Source organism: Bipolaris sorokiniana (assembly GCF_000338995.1).
Source record: "Bipolaris sorokiniana ND90Pr unplaced genomic scaffold COCSAscaffold_5, whole genome shotgun sequence".
NCBI lineage: Eukaryota > Fungi > Ascomycota > Dothideomycetes > Pleosporales > Pleosporaceae > Bipolaris > Bipolaris sorokiniana.
In genome coordinates, this window is record NW_006911899.1 from 114,054 (window position 1) to 130,457 (window position 16,404).

Here is a 16,404-nt window from a genome sequence, read left to right on the forward strand (position 1 = left end):
AGATTGACGTACAGCCTTGGTTTCTTTAGTAGGGCGTCCCGAGCGAGGAGCATCTTCAAGGTGAGCGTTGCAGATAGTAATAGGTTGTGAGGCGTTGTATTCAAATCCTCTCTTGATAGCTTTGGCATATATACTTCGAACAGTAGACTCAGGAAGGCCTGTAAGGTAACAGACCTCACTATTTGACTTTCCTGCAACGGATTTAAGAGTAACAACAAGTGCACGAGTAGCGATATCATGATTAGGAGCCATATTGAGCTAATCTGATTGAGAATCACTGAAAAACAATGAATATGAGGGGCTCCAGGAAGGCCACGTCGAAACACCAAATGCCAAGACCTGCGGTGCGTCAGTGCGCTGCCTACCCCTGTCGCGAAGACTTTTGACGCGCTCCTCCGTAGTTGGGTACTCGACTAGGACATGCACTGTAGTGGATGATACTTCAACCCATCCCTGTTGTTCAATCACCCACCTCGCAGCCACATGGAAAGCATCCTGCAATGCTACAATGATTTTATGAAAACTATGTGCTGGCTACATCCATGGCTTGACATGGGTAATATTGTACTTTACAAAGTCATCTTCGTTCACAAATATACCCTAGCCACATCCAGATAAGGCAGGCAAAACGATACCGGTCGGTTGGGTCGAGCAAGCAATCCAAAAGCTTGTAAACCATCTCAAGCAAATGGACTAAATCTGAACCAATGGGAATAGAACAGAAAACATCCCCGCGCTTGCGGCGGCTCTGGTTAGCATAAAACAGCAATGCCCGATCTGACGAATCCAAAGACGCAACATGCGGGAAAAAGAAACTCCGACCTTGCACCAACAACGATGTTGAGCCACGACATGTGCAGCCTATGTATATGCATTCAGTGAATACTATGACTCATCAGTATCAGTATGAATAACATTGTCAAAACAAAGGAAGACTGGATGAAAACTCATCTGTCCGCACCCTGTGAATACACGTGCATTCGTCTAGATGTCTAGCACGGTCAATAGTATGAGAAAAACACACTTGACATCTTCTCTCTGTATCACGTACAGAGACATGCAGGCGCAATATATCCTAAGACGATCTACATATCGTCAGCAACGTGCCTTGAAGGCGTTTACGCCTTGGACCCTGCATGCGACACTGAACCATCTGTATGCAGCAGATGGCTGGAAAAACTTCCCATCAAATGATATAATGACCCCAGGATATCTCATCATTGAGAAGAACAGCTCAAAGAAATGTGTTTTCTCACTCCCTTCTCAAGAACTCCTCTTGCCATATGGCTCAAAGGGAAACACTGCCGCAACACCCGCCATGACAATGTATAACGCCGCGCAGATATATATTGGCACCGCAGTTCCAGTCTAGCATTTCATGTCAGCAAGCCCACTCAAATTTTTTCAAGGAAGGGAAAAAACAAACTCACATCAGCAACAGTAGCGATAACCGCGCTCAAAATGCCCATGATGCGATTGCATCCAATCGCAATACCATTTCCAGTCCCTCGATCATGTGAGGGCAAAACCTCCGGTGTATATGCGTAAAGTGTGCCATAATAGACGTTGAGACAGAAGTTGATAATGCACGTGAAGGCAACATTCTGCGTCGCGGTGCGCACCTGCGTGTAGGCGAAGAAAAAGGTCATGGTCACCAACGCCCCAACCACCATTGTGTACTTCCTGCCCAGCCGCGTCTCACACATCCAACCCGCCAGCACAGGGCCCCAGATACCGCTAAAGTTGACGAGCGTGTAGTTGCGCCACGTGATGTACGGGCTGGGCTGTCCAAATGCGGCGCCGCGCGAGGCCAGGTACGCGGGTAGGAAGACGTTGTACAGCGGGTACGCAAGTCCAATCAGTGTCCAGGAGAGCCAGATGAGCGAGGTGGAAATGCCAATTCGCCTCGTCGCATATAGACCGCGGACATGCATAGCAACCTCTCCAAATCCCCATTTGCTCTTTCCCTGTCGTGCAGCCGCGCGCTCAGTGGTGCCGCAGTCCTGCATCATCTGCAGTGTGAGGCTACAAGGTCGATTGTATTTCTCTGCAATATGTTGCAGAATCTCCACACATTCCGCATCTTTGCCTTCGCTGACGAGAAATTTCGGTGTTTCCTGCAGTCTAATGACCGTGATGCGCAGAATGGACATGACCAGGACGAGCGAGCCAGACGTATACCACACGTAGCGCCAACCTTGATTATTGGCCTTGGTACACGGTGCAGCGGACGGATCGGTTTCAGGATCCGTACAGCTAAAATTCGGAATAAACCCCCAGGCCAGGAATCCCGCAATGAGTTGTCCGATGCCTGTTGTTGTTTTTTTCAGATTAGTTACCATCCACATTCAGCTCTCAACTCATTCACCATAAAGAGACAACATACCCCACCAACCCGCCATAAGTGTAAGCATCCACTGCCTGTTACTCGGCAAATACTCCAAGAACACCGCCGTATCAAGTACGAGGTTTCCTCCCGCCCCAAACGCACTCAAACACACAAATAAGCCCAGAACCTCCCAATTCGGACTTGCCCCCGCTACAATCGCAAACACAGAGCAAATCAGCAAGCTAACATTAAACGCAATCTTGCGCCCCATAATGTCTGCTGTTAGTCCCCAGAACAGCGCGCCAACAAGCATACCAACATAGGCAGCGATGGTCAGACCATTGGCGTAAGAGGGTGAGAATTCCAGGGCGGCTTGGCCGGCGATGATAGATTGGATGAGGAGAATGAGGGAATCAACTGCGTAGCCGAAGCCGTTGAGTACGAATAACTATTTTTTTTCTCTTTCGTTATTCCCCCATTAAGAATTTTTTTGTCATCTCAAAGTTAAATGCAAAAGGGAAAATTTACCTTCCATTGATACGTCGTAAATCCAATCTAATAGTTACACCATCATTAGTACAATCTCTCTGCTCTCTTCCCGTACTTCAACTCACCTCATCAATAGCATTGTTAACAAGATGCATCTTAGCATTCAGCACTGGATCCGTATGCTCTTGCTGCAAAATGTCGTTTTTGCCCAGACTACTCGTTTCGCCGTACGTCTGTAGTACATCATCATCCCCTTGCTCGGCATCTCGCTCCTCGTGCGCTGTTTTCATTGGTTCGTCCATCTTTTGCATCTAACATATACACATGCATTATATGTGTGACACAATCTGTTTTACAAACGCACGCGCGCGTGTAATGTGTGTATGTGCGTGCGGATTTGGCGGTTTTATCCTTGAGCGCAAATGCAAGGTGCAAAGAATGACGAATGCAGGAAATCAACCTACAGGAACGGAACTGGGTGGGTATAGTAAGATGTGAAAGAGGAGCGGGGGAAAGAATTTTGCCATTCAACCCGGGGGGGCTTGGAGGCCATCGATGCGCAAGTCGCTTTTGTACTGCGACCTTGCATCGAATGCAACGTCTGAACCTGCCCGCGAGCATCGTTGCGGCCCTGTGGTTGGCTGACACGATAAGCGGCCCTATCTGACAGGGTAGAGATTGAGCCGATCCGTCTTGGATCTCTTGGTAAAAAGCAAACCATACTGCAGCAAGCAAGGCGCTAGTACATCTGCCATGGAGATACACGGTAATCCTTCCGGACTTCCTCCCTTCCTCGAAGCCTTGCAATAAATACTTGATTATGTATCTGCTTTCATTCTGGCCCCGTAGCTCCAAACATGGCCGTGCATACCTTCGTACAGTGAACTCTTATTAAACAAATAATGACTGTCAGACAACGCCCAATATGTGGAAAAGCCCCATGTCCACGTTGCTCAAACTCAGCGTCGTGGCTGATTGCGCAATCCTGGCCCATGTCCCAAACGCCGTGCTAGAGAATCGCTATAAGCAGTGCAGAAGCTTTAGAAAAGGAAATTCAACCCGGCAAACAATTACTATTGACCAGGTGTTTGCTCCTCCTCGGTGCTCGCAATCGCCTCCTCCCCCTCCATTGTCAACTCAACAGGTGTTGGCGCAATTCTCCGCCTCTTGTTCTCTCGCACGTCTTCCGTCTCAGCCTCTGCGACAGGGTTGAGATCTCGTTTCTTAGACAGTGCTGCTCCATCGTCACGATCGCATTCGCTCCTTTCGCTCTCTCTACGTCCGACCTGGCCAACGTGTGGAACACCACTGACTGAGCTACTGGCGCTATGCGACCCACCCTGACCATGAGCAGGGGTAAGAGGCGGTGTCCACATAGGAACCGGCCCAGAGTTAGCTGCTGCAATGCTAGGCACTGACGACATGACTGGTGTTGGTGCATTCATGTTGCTTTGATCTCCCGCTCCAGGAGCAAAGGACGAGGCTGTAGCGATACTAGACACTGAGTTACTTCTTGTTGGACTGCCTGGTCTTGCGGGAACAAAAGAGCTCGGAGATGCTGGGAAACCTGCAGATGGTTGTCTTTGCATTGGAGGTGCTGTTGCTGTCGCTGTTGCTGACATGCTTCCAGTCGTCGGCGTAGGTGTTGGAGTGGAATGATTGGATGCCTGGCTGGCCGCTGTGTTAATGGCGGCAGGTACATTTTGCTGTCTGTTATGGACAGCCAATGGTCCTGTGTACTTTTCACCCAGTTCTCCAGGAGCGAATGTTATCGAAGAGCAGAAACCATCCGAGGATGTCATGAGCAGCATGGATCCATCGTTAGACCTTTGAAAGTGTCAGCAATTTTCTAAATTCAATGGTCTTTATATTTCTTACCAGGTGATGTCTGTAAAAGTAGCAAAGTGCAAGTTGCTAACTATGCACAGCGGCTTCTGCTGCTGCGTATCGTAAATGTGGATGGCATCTTGTGTTGCAACAGCATAAATCATGCGATAAGGCAGCGTAAAGGCAGACACAGGCCCAGCGGGCGGCGCGGTTGGTGCAGATGCGTCGTTCTCATTAGGCTTGGGCGATGGTGCTGAAACGCTTGGTGAGGGTGACGGGGCACTTGTAATGGGCGGCGGGTCCATTGATGAATGCGATGTCGGAGGCTTTGAGGGCATGACGGGCTCAGGCAGAGAGGGGATCTCATCGTCCATGTTGGAGGTGTCAATGGTGATTTGTCTTGTCGGAGGAGCCGTCTGACGTAGGGTGTAGTACACAGGTGAACAACGCACAGCAACCGAAGGCTTCTTGTGACCCGGTAAATACGCTACTGGAGGCTTGTTCAGACCGGCCCTAGTGTAAATGTAGACGGTGTTGGTAATGTCCTCCGCCGGCTTCGCCTCGCCTACAGACGGGTGCAGTGCCTTATATTGGCCTGCCGGAGTGAAGAGCAAGCTTCCATCTGGAGCAAACGTAAGGCGTCGAAAGAAGGATGTGAGTGTCTCGTTGAAGTAGATGGGTACGTTCCGGATTCCAGTACCGATACTACCAATGCTGGGAGAGTTGGGCATGACAGCGGGCAGGGGCATAGATGGAGCTGGCGAAGCAGAGCGGCGCATGGAGGGCGAGGAGCCAAATGACGAGCGACGGCTGTGTGAGGTTGGCGGCGGGTGCATGGTCGGCAGGGCGAGCGATTGTGGTGTGCCAGGCATTGAGGGCACAGGCGAGCCGATTGCCAGTGAATCACCTACGAATGAGGCACGGCCACCAAAGTCGGGTGGTGCAGGGCTATTCGAAGATACTCGTCGTGCGGGCAGGTCCATCTTGGTGACCTTGCTGTGCTGGGCCAGGGAAAATTGGCCGTCCTTGTTCTTCAGTGTGTAAATGTGTACAGATCGGTCGGACGATTGCGTCGCAATGTACTCGTTCATTGGATCCCAAGCCACACCTTGGACATAGTGGTTGTGCTCAGCAATCTGTCGCACAATGGTTCCTAGAGGTTATTGAGCAGCTGTGGGGAGAGTGGCGCAAGGGCAGATGTCGTACCAGTCTGAGCGTTGTAGATGCGGGCAATGTTGTCCATGCTGCCCGTGATGAAGAAGACACCATCTGGCGACCAGGCAAGGTCGTAGATTTCGGAGCCTATAGATCTACACATGGCCTTGACTCGCCATGTCTCCTTGTCCTCGAGGCCTTCCTCGAAGTTTGTGTGTGTTGTCTGGTTCTCGGCAGGGACCCAGAGCAGGACATTGCCGTCGTCACCGGCGCTGGCCAGCATTTCGCCTGTACATGTTAGCCGTGGTGCGCGCATGCTGGATTGGCTTGGAAGTACCGCGGGGGCACCATCGTACTACGTTGACGGCTTGTGTGTGCTTGACGAGCGTCGACAGATACGTAACCTTGCGCTCTTCGCCATGCGTCTCGACGCTCCAGAGCTGTAGTTGGTGTTAGCGGATGTTGGCGGCTAGTGTGTGGTGGCATAACGCACGCGAACATTGTTGTCTCCGCCAGCAGTTGCTAGACGGCCCTTTCCATGTGGCTCGAAATGGGCAGAGTAGATCGGGGCGTTTTCATTGTGCCAGGAGACGAGGAGAGGAGCAGCCTTCATGTTGGACCAAGATGCGGCTGCTCATGGGCCGTGTCAATGGCGAGGATGTCGTGGATACAGGGCCAGGTGCGAACCAGTGGGTAGAAATTACAGCGAGGGCGAAAATGTTGGTGATAGTGGCAGTGGTAGTAGTTGTGGTTGTGGTGGTGGTGGTGTGAGACTATCAAACGGGTTGCTAGGCTGTTTGTTGCTGGGGACCAGGGTTTGGTAGTTGGTGGTCAGGATCACGATGGGCTCCGGAGGGTCGCGAGCAGTGGATTGTGGTGGATTGATGAAGGCAAGGCTAGAGCGAGGGAGCCAATGTTTTCTTTATCTGACTGCAGATCACAAGAGGTGGTCGTCAAGGCATTGCTGGGCCTGGGGGTGGTTGGCGCCATGTCTCTAAGCCGCCTGCACATGGACACCAACACGAACCGGGCAGCGCGAACGTTCCGCGTCTCCGGCTAGCCGCCTTGGGAACCCTAATTGACTAGTTTCACCGTCATACGGCCCAGGCACAACACAACACAACACAACACCCTCGCTGCCAGCTAGTCATTCGCCCTCCAAACACCAAGACGAAGAAGACAAACAACGCCTATTCTGCATGTGCATGTGCAAGAGTGTGTGCATGGACAGACACACACGTGCATCCCTTCTCTACCCGCGGGAACCTGTCCTGCTGCCAATGCAAACACCCCGAGCATGCTTGAGCGTCCATTCACCCCGGCCACGGCAAGCCAAAGATGAGACACAAGCGAGATACGGGCCTTGCTACGACGCCACTTATGCACTCTACTTACACTGACCATGTTTCTCATCAATTATGCGGCATGCACTATCGCCCGTCGTTCTGCCACCCATCGTCCATCCATCTTCAGGTGCAGCCCGCGCACGGGCCCCGGTGGATCGGGATCGCGTCACGTCTCCGGCGCAACCACTACACGGTGGAGTCGAGCAGCCACAACACACGCCCACCCATTGGCTCCCACCCTGCAAGAAAAGCCGAGAAAAAGGACCGCACACTCCCGCTAACCCCTGGACTGCCTGCGGGAACCACCACAATCTGCCCATTACATAGTACGTACGTGAATACGTACTTGCCTGGTAGAATTTTCCGCTTGTCCTCAGCATGGCGGACCAAGGACCCACCCGCCTTGAAACCGAGCTCGAGCTACTACAGGCCATGTATCCCGACCAGACACACTACAACCCCAACTCCCGCGAGTTAAAGTTCACCAATCATGGCCATTGCTCCTTCCTTCTTCGCTTACCGGAGACGTACCCCGATTCAGGATTTCCCGACATCATCTCTGCAACTGATGCGGCCAAGAATGACTTGCGCCTACGTCTGAGAGAAGCCGTAGCGGAGTTGACACTACTTGAGGGAGAGGAATCACTCGATGCCATTGTTGCGACCTTTGAGCGTCTCATCGAATCTGCTTCTTCGCATCTGAATCAACCACAAAATGCCAGTGCCACTTCTGATACCCCAAAAACAACCATCATATGGCTGCATCACCTTCTCAACACCAACAAGCGCAAACTTGCCCTCTCACCCCCATCCTCATCACCTCCCGTCTCGGGTCTCACTAAGCCAGGCTATCCAGGCGTCCTCGTCTACTCGGGCCCATCCCTAGCTGTCACCGAGCACGTCAATTTGCTAAAGGCCCAAAACTGGCAAGCCTTCCAGGTACGCTACGAGGAAGACGAGCTTTGGCACTTCGCACATGGTACAGGTGTCAAGGAAGTCGAGACCATGAGCGACATTGTAAAGGGCGTCGAGACACAAAACAACACAGCCAACGAACAAAGGGATAAGCTGCTCAAGGCCCTTGGTATAAAATAAAAGTGCATTTCGAGCCCGTACTCGGCACAGCGAGGAATGAAGGGAAGATTTCTTGCCGGCTGATGTCCAAGAAACCCGGGATCACGGTAACCGAAATGATCCGGACATTGCAGTAGTGCTGCTGATCATGGACTACATACACCGCAACATGGGGTTGCATACGAACCTAACGTTTGATACCTCAGCTGAGCCTTTCTATTCGTCGTATACGTTAGGGCAGTCAACCATGTACTCGGTGGGAAATGAACTGATTTACCCCGACAAGGTCCTTAATAAATCCGCCAAGGAAAGAAGCCTAGCCCAGCTTGGAGGAGCTAGTCTTATCAACTCCCTAATCAGCTTGTCAGCGCTATCCCACGATGTCAAAGGGCTTAGCTCTTGGCTGTCAGCGACCTGCGATGATAAATGGCCTGAGATTCAAGATGTCTATAACAAATCTCCAGACTGCCTGTGCATCCAATTTCAGAGACAGATATAAAAAGACTATGCTCCATGATAGAGTAATCTTCCTGAAGTATAGGGGTCCCTGCACTGTCTTGAAGCAGTCGACATTCAGCACATCGGGACGTATTGCCATTTTTCACATCTTTTCTACAAATATTCAATCGACTGTAGCTGTACTACTTTAAAACCCTTATAGCAATCAGACTTCTTAGCAATGGCATATGATCTTGTAGACGAAAATCGGGAACGACAATAGGAACTCTCAATGAATGATCCTGTTCCAGTGCAGAATTTGGCCAAGCTGATCTACGGAAGACAAGTCGCTGCAGCTGCAGAAATTAGAGGCATACTTGCAGCTGGTAATTTATCTAAAGCGTGATTATGGAAGTCGAGTTCCAAATTAGAAAGCGCCACCATGCAAGCCTCCCTCTCGCGCATCCTACACCATTTCAACAGCAAGTGAGTGCGTCCTGATGTTTTCATTTCAGGCTCCCCATACGACTAAACCCACGAATTCCTACCAGAATAATGACAAGGTTAAATGTACCAGCATGTAGTGCCAATATCAATTCCTGACATGGTGCGTTCATGTTTGTGGAAAGCCCTTGGAACAACCGGGTCACGTGGGGAGCTATTGGAAGCTACGTGCAAGGGCTGGCCTGCAGGAAGTGGCTTTGTATACTTTCTGGGCCGCGCCATGGAACCACTATCCCTTGTCTTGGACTCTTTCCGATTACATATAAGTGCTTTTCCGTTCCTGTTTGCTCCACGGCGGACGCGTCAAACACAAGAACCTCGCCAACTCATGAGACCAGCATTTTCCCCCTTGGCGGCTTGATATTCGATTGTTGTAGTGTACCGAGATGAAGCTCAATCTGCTGGAAGCAAGTCTATGTTATGGTATAAACGGGTGTAAGGTCAAGCTATGCAGGTGACAACTGCAAACGCTAGCGCCGATCTAGACCCTACCCAGTGGCTTGCGTCGCAATCATCACGTCTCTAACGAAGCTTAATCCAACATGAGCCCGCGTGCCGTGAAGCGGACGATCTGAGGCGTTGCCAAATACGGGCGTGGCTGCTTTGCGGCGCAGTCTAGGGCAGATCTAAAACCACCCATGGCTTGGTCTTATAACGATCTTCTAGTCTAATAGATGTAATCAGGTACTAGATTGGACATTGCTATTTAGTCTCCAGGTGCAGCTGAACTCCAACTTAAAACCGTCTCAAACATACACGAAGCCAAGGAAGTCAAGATCGAGCCAATCTGAGGTCAACAAAAAACCCTGAGCCTCCATGTTGATTGATTTGATCGTTGCTAGGGCGAAATATCGTTTCAACCCACCGGGGCTGTCATGAAGCCTTAATGCACACGCAGCCAATCTCGAACCCTCACATTACGGCTGCGATTGACATTTCCAAAGTCACATCTTTTTGAGGCACTGAGTTTATAGTATGAAAAGTGCTTAATGTCTAATGTAGATTCCTTCAGGTTGAATGCAGATAGTTTAGCATGCTTCCCTGCAAGAAGGATTCGGTGTAGTCAGGGCTGATATGTGTAACGGGATTTTAGTTCACGACTACCAAAGGTCGCGGCGTCAATCTTGTTCCATGGCTGAACAGATTATCTGGGTCGTATTTGTGTTTCAATCCTTCAAGTCGTTTCACATTCTCGCCAAAGATTTCGTTCGCTTCCACATCGGCATCTGTTTCCATCAACGTCAGAACAAGACTGTGCAAATAAGAGAAAGAGACTTAAGAGCTTTTGACAACTCCAGTTTCACTTACTTGCATAGTTGCCATACTGGCCGACTCCCCCGTCTTTTGAACGATCCGCAGCAGTTTCGGAAGCCTTCGTCAGGAGACTACGAGAGAATGTACGGATTTCAGTATCGAGTGTTGGGTCGAACCTTTGTATCATTAGTACAAACCTCGCTCTCACTTTCCATTCTACTCACCACTTGAAAACCGTCGCAACATTATAATAATCTCCCCGATTCGAAAACGACATCTGATCATTCGGCACCGCTATCACCTTCTTGTAAGGAATAATCTCGAACATCATCAGACTTTCATTCATTCTCTCGTGCGATGCGACAAATGTGTTAAATTCCGTATGCAGCTGCAAAACGAAATCCGGGTCCAAAGGAAGTTTGAAAGCGCCACCGCCAAATTGTTTGCGTCCGTCGAAGCCTGCAGTGGGGTTGAGCAGGCTGTTTAGCTTTTTGTAGGGAATCATGGATGTCATGTCTGCGATGGGACCGAGCGTAAAAAGGTCGGCGAAAAACGCTTTTGCCTCGTCTTGCGGACCATTGTAGAAGAGCTGGCAGAGAGCAACAGGAGCATTTGCAGGTGGAGGCGCTGAAAACCCCATCATCATGGCCTGATTCCCATCGTTCGTTTCGTGGAATTTGTTTGCGAATGCGACAAGCTGCGGGATCTTGTCTGGGAGGAATATCAGGGGTCCGGCGAAGATTTCATTCTTTTGGTCGTAGGCTTGAAAGGTGAATGCGGTTGTTACTCCGAAATTCTGACCTGCGCCGCGTACGGCCCAGAAGAGATCTTCGTTTGAGGTCGCGGATGCAGTGAGTTGTTCTCCGGACGCTAGGACGATGTCAACGGAGAGAAGGTTGTCTGGCGTCGTCAGTATTTAATCGTGATCACAGCCAAACTGGGTATAAAGCGTTAGGTATCAAAGGTGACTTACCAATCGTCAACCCATACTTTCCAGTAAGATACCCATATCCACCACCAAGCGTCAGGCCCCCCACACCAGTATGATTAACAGTACCTCCGACAGTCGCGAGACCGTACTTTGCAGCCTCGACATCGACATCTTCCCAGATGGCTCCTCCCTCAGCCGTGACAGTCTTGGCTTGAGGGTCTACAGTCACTTTGCGCATCTTGGAGAGATCAATCACGATTCCGTCTTCGATCGAAGCGGCGCCGGAAGTAGAGTGTCCGCCGCCTCGGACGGTGAAGGGGATGCCGTGTTGGCGGATCTGGGCGAGGGCTGCGGAGATGTCGTTGGGTGAGGTGACTAGTACGACAGCTGCCTGGGCTGTTGTAAGCCTGCAGATCCAAAAATATGAGAAGAAGAACGAAGTCGATACTTACAGCCCTCTTGATGCAATGTTCACTCCATCTTTCGATGCTTTTCTCGTACGCCGGGCCGTCACCGGGAAGCAGAACCTCGGCATTTGTATCCTTGAGTAGCTGCTTGAGCGAAGCGTAGTCAAAGCTATGAGGATTTGAGCCCATTTTCAGATTCCAAGGATACTTCTTATGACTTGAAACCTCGTGATGCAGTATACGGAATAGATATGTGGATAGACAAAGATGGATTGCTGGATTTCTGCAGAGAGGGATGTTGAGTTTTAGCTTGTTCCTCCGGTCAGATAACCTGTTTGATTAATTTATCAATATGATCCCACGAGTAGCCTTTTGGCAGGTTGGTTCAGTAAACAGAAGGACGCTGACGCGATGCCGGTGAGATGAGCGGGGCAATAGGCGGCTCTGTTCCGCAATCAGTTGACTGAGGGGCAATGAGTATTCAAATCAATTGCCGGATGCGTAGCCACTACTGCTGTGTTATCCCGAGTCACCACCGCACAGGTCTCTGGTCTACTTGGCGCATTACTGTATCTCTGGGAACATGTTACGAGAGGCAATTTCAGCTGTGTATGCAATGTCGGATACGAGGACCTCGCAGGTCTTCGGGTAGCGGCATTAGGCTGATTGCTTGATTTCGGTAGACTTGAATACTAATTCTACAATTTCAACAACAACATACTCAGAAATGTCACTTACAAGGCAATGGAAATGCGACACCGTAGTTGATGAAGGTTGCTGCAAATAGTAAACATATGATTGGACAAGTGGTGACGAACAAGGCCAAACTAGCGTGGACCCTGGAATTCGGTGCGGCGAACTTCTTTCTTTCCCCTAGCGGGCACGTCGCTCGTTAGCCACACGACGTGCAGTGCGATCATGCTGAAGACAAGGAGCGTCCAGTCCATCTGCGCATCATGTCGTCTCAATATTGCAATTTCACGCGCCCGTAGCGCACGACTACCGTTGAGCATTCAATCCGCACCGCTACAAGTCCGATCGGCCGCCTCACGAGGCTTCGCGTCACAGCGAGCATTTTCGACAACACCTGCGAAGAAAGATTTGGACCGAGAAACCAAGGAAGATTTCGCGCCTTCTGAGAATGTACCTCCTTCTCCAACCGAAGCACTGCATTACGAAGTCAACGCGCGGAGGGCGAGACAGCAATTTGGAGATATCTTGCCTAGGGACCATCTAAGTGCGGAAGAATACACGGTCTACGAGAGACTTTACGGAGAGCCCGTTTTTATCGACCCAGTAGAAGAAAACCAGGGACTTGACACGGTAGCTGAGGAAGAAATTATCCAAGAAGAACGGCCTGATGGCACTCCAGTTTTATTAAGGAGGACAAAAGATGGTGAGCTGGAGGAGCTCGAGATTGTCGCTGAGAACGACGCTCTCGAAGAGGAAGATCCAGAGGCTGCTGAGATGGCCGACGAGACCATGACACCAGAGGAGTGGGAGGCACGCAGAGAGGAAGAATTGCAGACATACCACGATGACGTCTATGAGCAGAGTCGACTACAACATGAGGAAGCTGAGGCTTGGGAGGACATAGAAGAGTTACAGGAGGACGACGATTTCATGCGCGCCCATCCTCTGACTATTGCTGGCCGCTTCAAGCCGTCACCTTCAACCGTGTTCTTGCCCAAGGAAACCCTGGTAGACCCCACTGCTCTTCTCCTGACCCGCGCCAATCACAAGCACCTTGCCGAATCTGCGAACCGAATTTTTGGCGGACGGGGTCTGCCCAACTCGGCCAGTACGGCTCCAGCACGCTTGGGCAACGAACAAAAACCCATTCCACTTGACCCTTCACAATCGGATATGGGCAACATTGAAGCTGATGTATACATGGCATCCGTCCAGCCAGGAACATATGCGAGTGTTATGAGTGCTATGGTCGAGATCCGACGGCGTCTTGGGACTGGATGGTTGGCGCATATGCTGCAGAATAAGAAGGGTGGTACCATCCTAGATGCTGGTTCAGGAGGTGTCGGTGTGCTCGCGTGGCATGAGATGCTTGAGGCGGAATGGCAGCGCATGCACGAGGAATCGGGTAACACTTCGTATGGTGCTACCCCGCTGGGCAAAGCGACCGTTCTGACAGCGTCCGACACACTTCGCCACCGCGCAAGCAAGCTATTGGAAAATACGACATTCATCCCTCGACTTCCGGAGACTGTGACACCCGAAGACGAAGCCAACACACAACAGCCACGGAAATTCTACGATGTTATCATTGCCCCACACACGCTTTGGCCTTTGCGGCAAGAATATCTGCGCAAAGAACAGGTTGAGAAATACTGGTCTTTGCTCAACCCCAAGGGCGGTGTTTTGATTCTCATTGAAAAGGGTCTGCCGCGAGGATTCGAAGTCGTTGCTGGTGCTCGCGCTTATCTACTGGACAAGCACATTGCCTCACCTGGCTCAGAAACTACGGAGCGATCCGTCGAGTCTCAAGTGTCGCATCCAGACGAAGAGACCAGGTTCACTCAAAAAGAGGTTGGCATGATTGTTGCACCGTGCACTAACCACAGTACATGCCCCATGTACCAGTCTACCGGTGTTTCTCAAGGACGCAAGGATTTCTGTTTCTTCAGTCAGCGTTACATTCGACCACCATACCTTCAACGTATTCTGAATGCCAAAGACAAGAACCATGAAGACGTCCAGTTCAGCTACCTCGCTGTCCAACGTGGACGCGACCAGCGTCTCCCTCAGCACGACATCCTCGGCAAGGGTTTCGTTCAAGGAGAATCGGCAACGGCAGCTGCGTTTGAAGGTCACGAATGGAAGGCTTCAGACGAGGACCCAGACCTAGCAACAGAGGAGCCCACATTGATATCAACAGCCGACATAAATCCACTTACACTTCCTCGACTCATCTTGCCCGCCCTCAAGCGACGAGGCCATATTATATTGGATGTGTGCACACCAGCTGGCACACTAGAACGCTGGACAGTTCCCCGATCCTTTAGCAAGCAGGCCTTCCGTGATGCACGAAAAGCGCGATGGGGCGACTTGTGGGCTCTTGGCGCAAAGACGCGCATCCCACGTAGTGTGCGTCTGGGACGTCCAAGTGACGAGTTCGACAAGAAGGGCAGAAAGGTCAAGAAGGCCAAGCAGGTTACTATTGAGATTGGCATTGGCGAAAAGGATGGCAGGACGGTTGAAGAAGGACCTGCTAAGGTCCTGGGCAAAGGAGGAAGAATGTTGGTCGGAGACCGTGATGGACGATATACCAGCGATCGAAAGATTCGAGGAAGCAAGGGTAGGAAAGGTAGGAAGAAGCAGATTGGCCAAGACTATGATGTTTTGGACGACATGTAAAGATATGATGTATGAGCTTTATGATGTACTACTACTCTATTACTCGAGTCCTAGTCGACTTCAATCTTACTTCTAGAGATTTCCACAGCAATCTCACCCATCAAACTTGACATGGCCTTTTCCTTTTACAAACGTAGCCAGCCAAGGCACCTCGTTTGTGCGTTGCACCAGCTGAGCATAGAAGTCGCCGTGAGCGGGCCCATCAACAACATTACCCATTGGACTGCCATCCGGCTGTCTCTGATCAGCGTAGAAGAAACTAATTCACCATCTCATCAGCCCTATGCTTTTCCCAAACCACCGCATAAGTGAGGAGAAGAAGAAGAAGAAGAAGAAGAAGAAGAAGAAGAAGAAGAAGAAGAAGAAAAAAGAATCAAATAAAACTCACCGATACCCCTCCCCCTTGTGTATCTCATCCGCAAGCCCAACCCAATACGCACTCGCACTCTTGCCCACACCCAACGTCACCAATGCATCCACGGGCAAAATTGTCCGATTCAACATATTCCCTGTAAAGATGAACGTCTTATCGCCCCCTTCCTCCTTGCCCATTTCTTTCCACCCCTTCACCGCCTCTTGCGCCGCCACATACGGACTCACAGCATTAACATTCAGGTCCGCGACAAACCTATCTACAGGGACTGAGGTTACGACACCGGCGTCGGCGGGGGGCGTCAAGGTGGCGGCGTTGTAGACGACGACACTGGGGTAGGCGTGGAGGTCGGTGTGGATGCGGGTGAAGAGTGGGGGGATGCTGGAGGGGTTGGTGAAGTCGGCGGTTAGAGAGAGGGTTTCTGAAGAGGGAGAGGTGGTGGTGGTGGTGCTGCTGCTGCTGCGGGAGGCGGTGGCGATGCAGTAGCCGAGGGAAGAGAGGGAGGAGGCGATTGCGGTGCCGGCGTTGGGACCTGCGCCGAGGATGAGGGCGATGGGTTTGGGGGACATGGTTGGGGAGTCCAGTGGTGTTTGATATTTGATGATACGGTTTGTATGTTACTTTGTATACACAGTGGGGTTGGCATTTGGCTTAAGTATGTCGTTGGTGGTATAGTCATGGCTGAGTATTCGATTGCCATGTCCGCAGCTCGTCCGATTTTTCACCTTCTCCTTTGAATACTCCTCTTGACATTTCTAGTAAACCTATCCCCAGATCGTCTGATAATTCAAGGTTCCCCAGGGCGCTCGGTCTGTTGAGCGCGTAGACTAATACAAATGCGGAAAGAGGATGATGGTAACATTGCATGCTGGGCAGTCATGTTTGGTCCGGAAGTTGTGGAGAAA

The 16,404-nt window shown here is 50.9% G+C and overlaps 7 protein-coding genes across 7 annotated transcripts; 2 read left to right on the forward strand and 5 right to left on the reverse strand.

Moving 5' to 3' along the window:
• Positions 1-3: 3 nt before the first annotated feature.
• COCSADRAFT_58356 (uncharacterized protein) lies at positions 4-252 on the reverse strand (the record flags this gene model as incomplete). Its single annotated transcript, XM_007700268.1, has 1 exon — positions 4-252. A coding segment is annotated over one exon (249 nt), but the record flags the coding sequence as incomplete, so codon positions are not given.
• Positions 253-1,263: 1,011 nt separating this feature from the next.
• Positions 1,264-3,108, reverse strand: COCSADRAFT_87523 (uncharacterized protein; the record flags this gene model as incomplete). Its single annotated transcript, XM_007700305.1, has 5 exons — positions 1,264-1,368; positions 1,431-2,311; positions 2,387-2,777; positions 2,858-2,884; positions 2,944-3,108. 5 exons carry the CDS (start codon positions 3,106-3,108, stop codon positions 1,264-1,266), a joined length of 1,569 nt encoding a protein of 522 aa, XP_007698495.1.
• A 379-nt stretch (positions 3,109-3,487) lies between these two features.
• COCSADRAFT_198285 (uncharacterized protein) lies at positions 3,488-6,759 on the reverse strand. Its single transcript, XM_007700306.1, has 5 exons — positions 6,294-6,759; positions 6,138-6,240; positions 5,852-6,088; positions 4,697-5,798; positions 3,488-4,645 (listed from the first exon to the last, which is right to left on the reverse strand). Exons 1-5 carry the CDS (start codon positions 6,411-6,413, stop codon positions 3,892-3,894), a joined length of 2,316 nt encoding a protein of 771 aa, XP_007698496.1. The 5' UTR covers positions 6,414-6,759; the 3' UTR covers positions 3,488-3,891.
• Positions 6,760-7,362: 603 nt separating this feature from the next.
• On the forward strand, positions 7,363-8,421 carry COCSADRAFT_304100 (uncharacterized protein). Its single transcript, XM_007700307.1, has one exon. It carries the CDS (start codon positions 7,525-7,527, stop codon positions 8,239-8,241), a length of 717 nt encoding a protein of 238 aa, XP_007698497.1. The 5' UTR covers positions 7,363-7,524; the 3' UTR covers positions 8,242-8,421.
• Positions 8,422-9,835: 1,414 nt separating this feature from the next.
• COCSADRAFT_113894 (uncharacterized protein) lies at positions 9,836-12,281 on the reverse strand. Its single transcript, XM_007700308.1, has 5 exons — positions 11,800-12,281; positions 11,390-11,738; positions 10,641-11,316; positions 10,471-10,592; positions 9,836-10,388 (listed from the first exon to the last, which is right to left on the reverse strand). Exons 1-5 carry the CDS (start codon positions 11,941-11,943, stop codon positions 10,252-10,254), a joined length of 1,428 nt encoding a protein of 475 aa, XP_007698498.1. The 5' UTR covers positions 11,944-12,281; the 3' UTR covers positions 9,836-10,251.
• Positions 12,282-12,612: 331 nt separating this feature from the next.
• Positions 12,613-15,394, forward strand: COCSADRAFT_304121 (uncharacterized protein). Its single transcript, XM_007700309.1, has one exon. It carries the CDS (start codon positions 12,673-12,675, stop codon positions 15,124-15,126), a length of 2,454 nt encoding a protein of 817 aa, XP_007698499.1. The 5' UTR covers positions 12,613-12,672; the 3' UTR covers positions 15,127-15,394.
• A 1-nt stretch (position 15,395) lies between these two features.
• Positions 15,396-16,202, reverse strand: COCSADRAFT_304122 (uncharacterized protein). The gene has a single exon (XM_007700310.1). It carries the CDS (start codon positions 16,066-16,068, stop codon positions 15,511-15,513), a length of 558 nt encoding a protein of 185 aa, XP_007698500.1. The 5' UTR covers positions 16,069-16,202; the 3' UTR covers positions 15,396-15,510.
• Between the last annotated feature and the right edge of the window lie 202 nt (positions 16,203-16,404).

Bases quoted from the DNA above. Each gene is read 5' to 3' on its own strand.
- COCSADRAFT_198285 (XM_007700306.1), bottom strand. From the start codon at position 6,413: ATGAAGGCTGCTCCTCTCCTCGTCTCCTGGCACAATGAAAACGCCCCG. The intron at 5,799-5,851 runs GTACGACATCTG...AATAACCTCTAG, and splicing joins CATCTACAACGCTCAGACTG to GAACCATTGTGCGACAGATT. The intron at 4,646-4,696 runs GTAAGAAATATA...ACACTTTCAAAG, and splicing joins ACTTTTACAGACATCACCTG to GTCTAACGATGGATCCATGC.
- COCSADRAFT_304100 (XM_007700307.1), top strand. From the start codon at position 7,525: ATGGCGGACCAAGGACCCACCCGCCTTGAAACCGAGCTCGAGCTACTA.
- COCSADRAFT_113894 (XM_007700308.1), bottom strand. From the start codon at position 11,943: ATGGGCTCAAATCCTCATAGCTTTGACTACGCTTCGCTCAAGCAGCTA. The intron at 11,317-11,389 runs GTAAGTCACCTT...TGACGACGCCAG, and splicing joins AAAGTATGGGTTGACGATTG to ACAACCTTCTCTCCGTTGAC. The intron at 10,389-10,470 runs GTAAGTGAAACT...TGATGGAAACAG, and splicing joins CCAGTATGGCAACTATGCAA to ATGCCGATGTGGAAGCGAAC.
- COCSADRAFT_304121 (XM_007700309.1), top strand. From the start codon at position 12,673: ATGCTGAAGACAAGGAGCGTCCAGTCCATCTGCGCATCATGTCGTCTC.
- COCSADRAFT_304122 (XM_007700310.1), bottom strand. From the start codon at position 16,068: ATGTCCCCCAAACCCATCGCCCTCATCCTCGGCGCAGGTCCCAACGCC.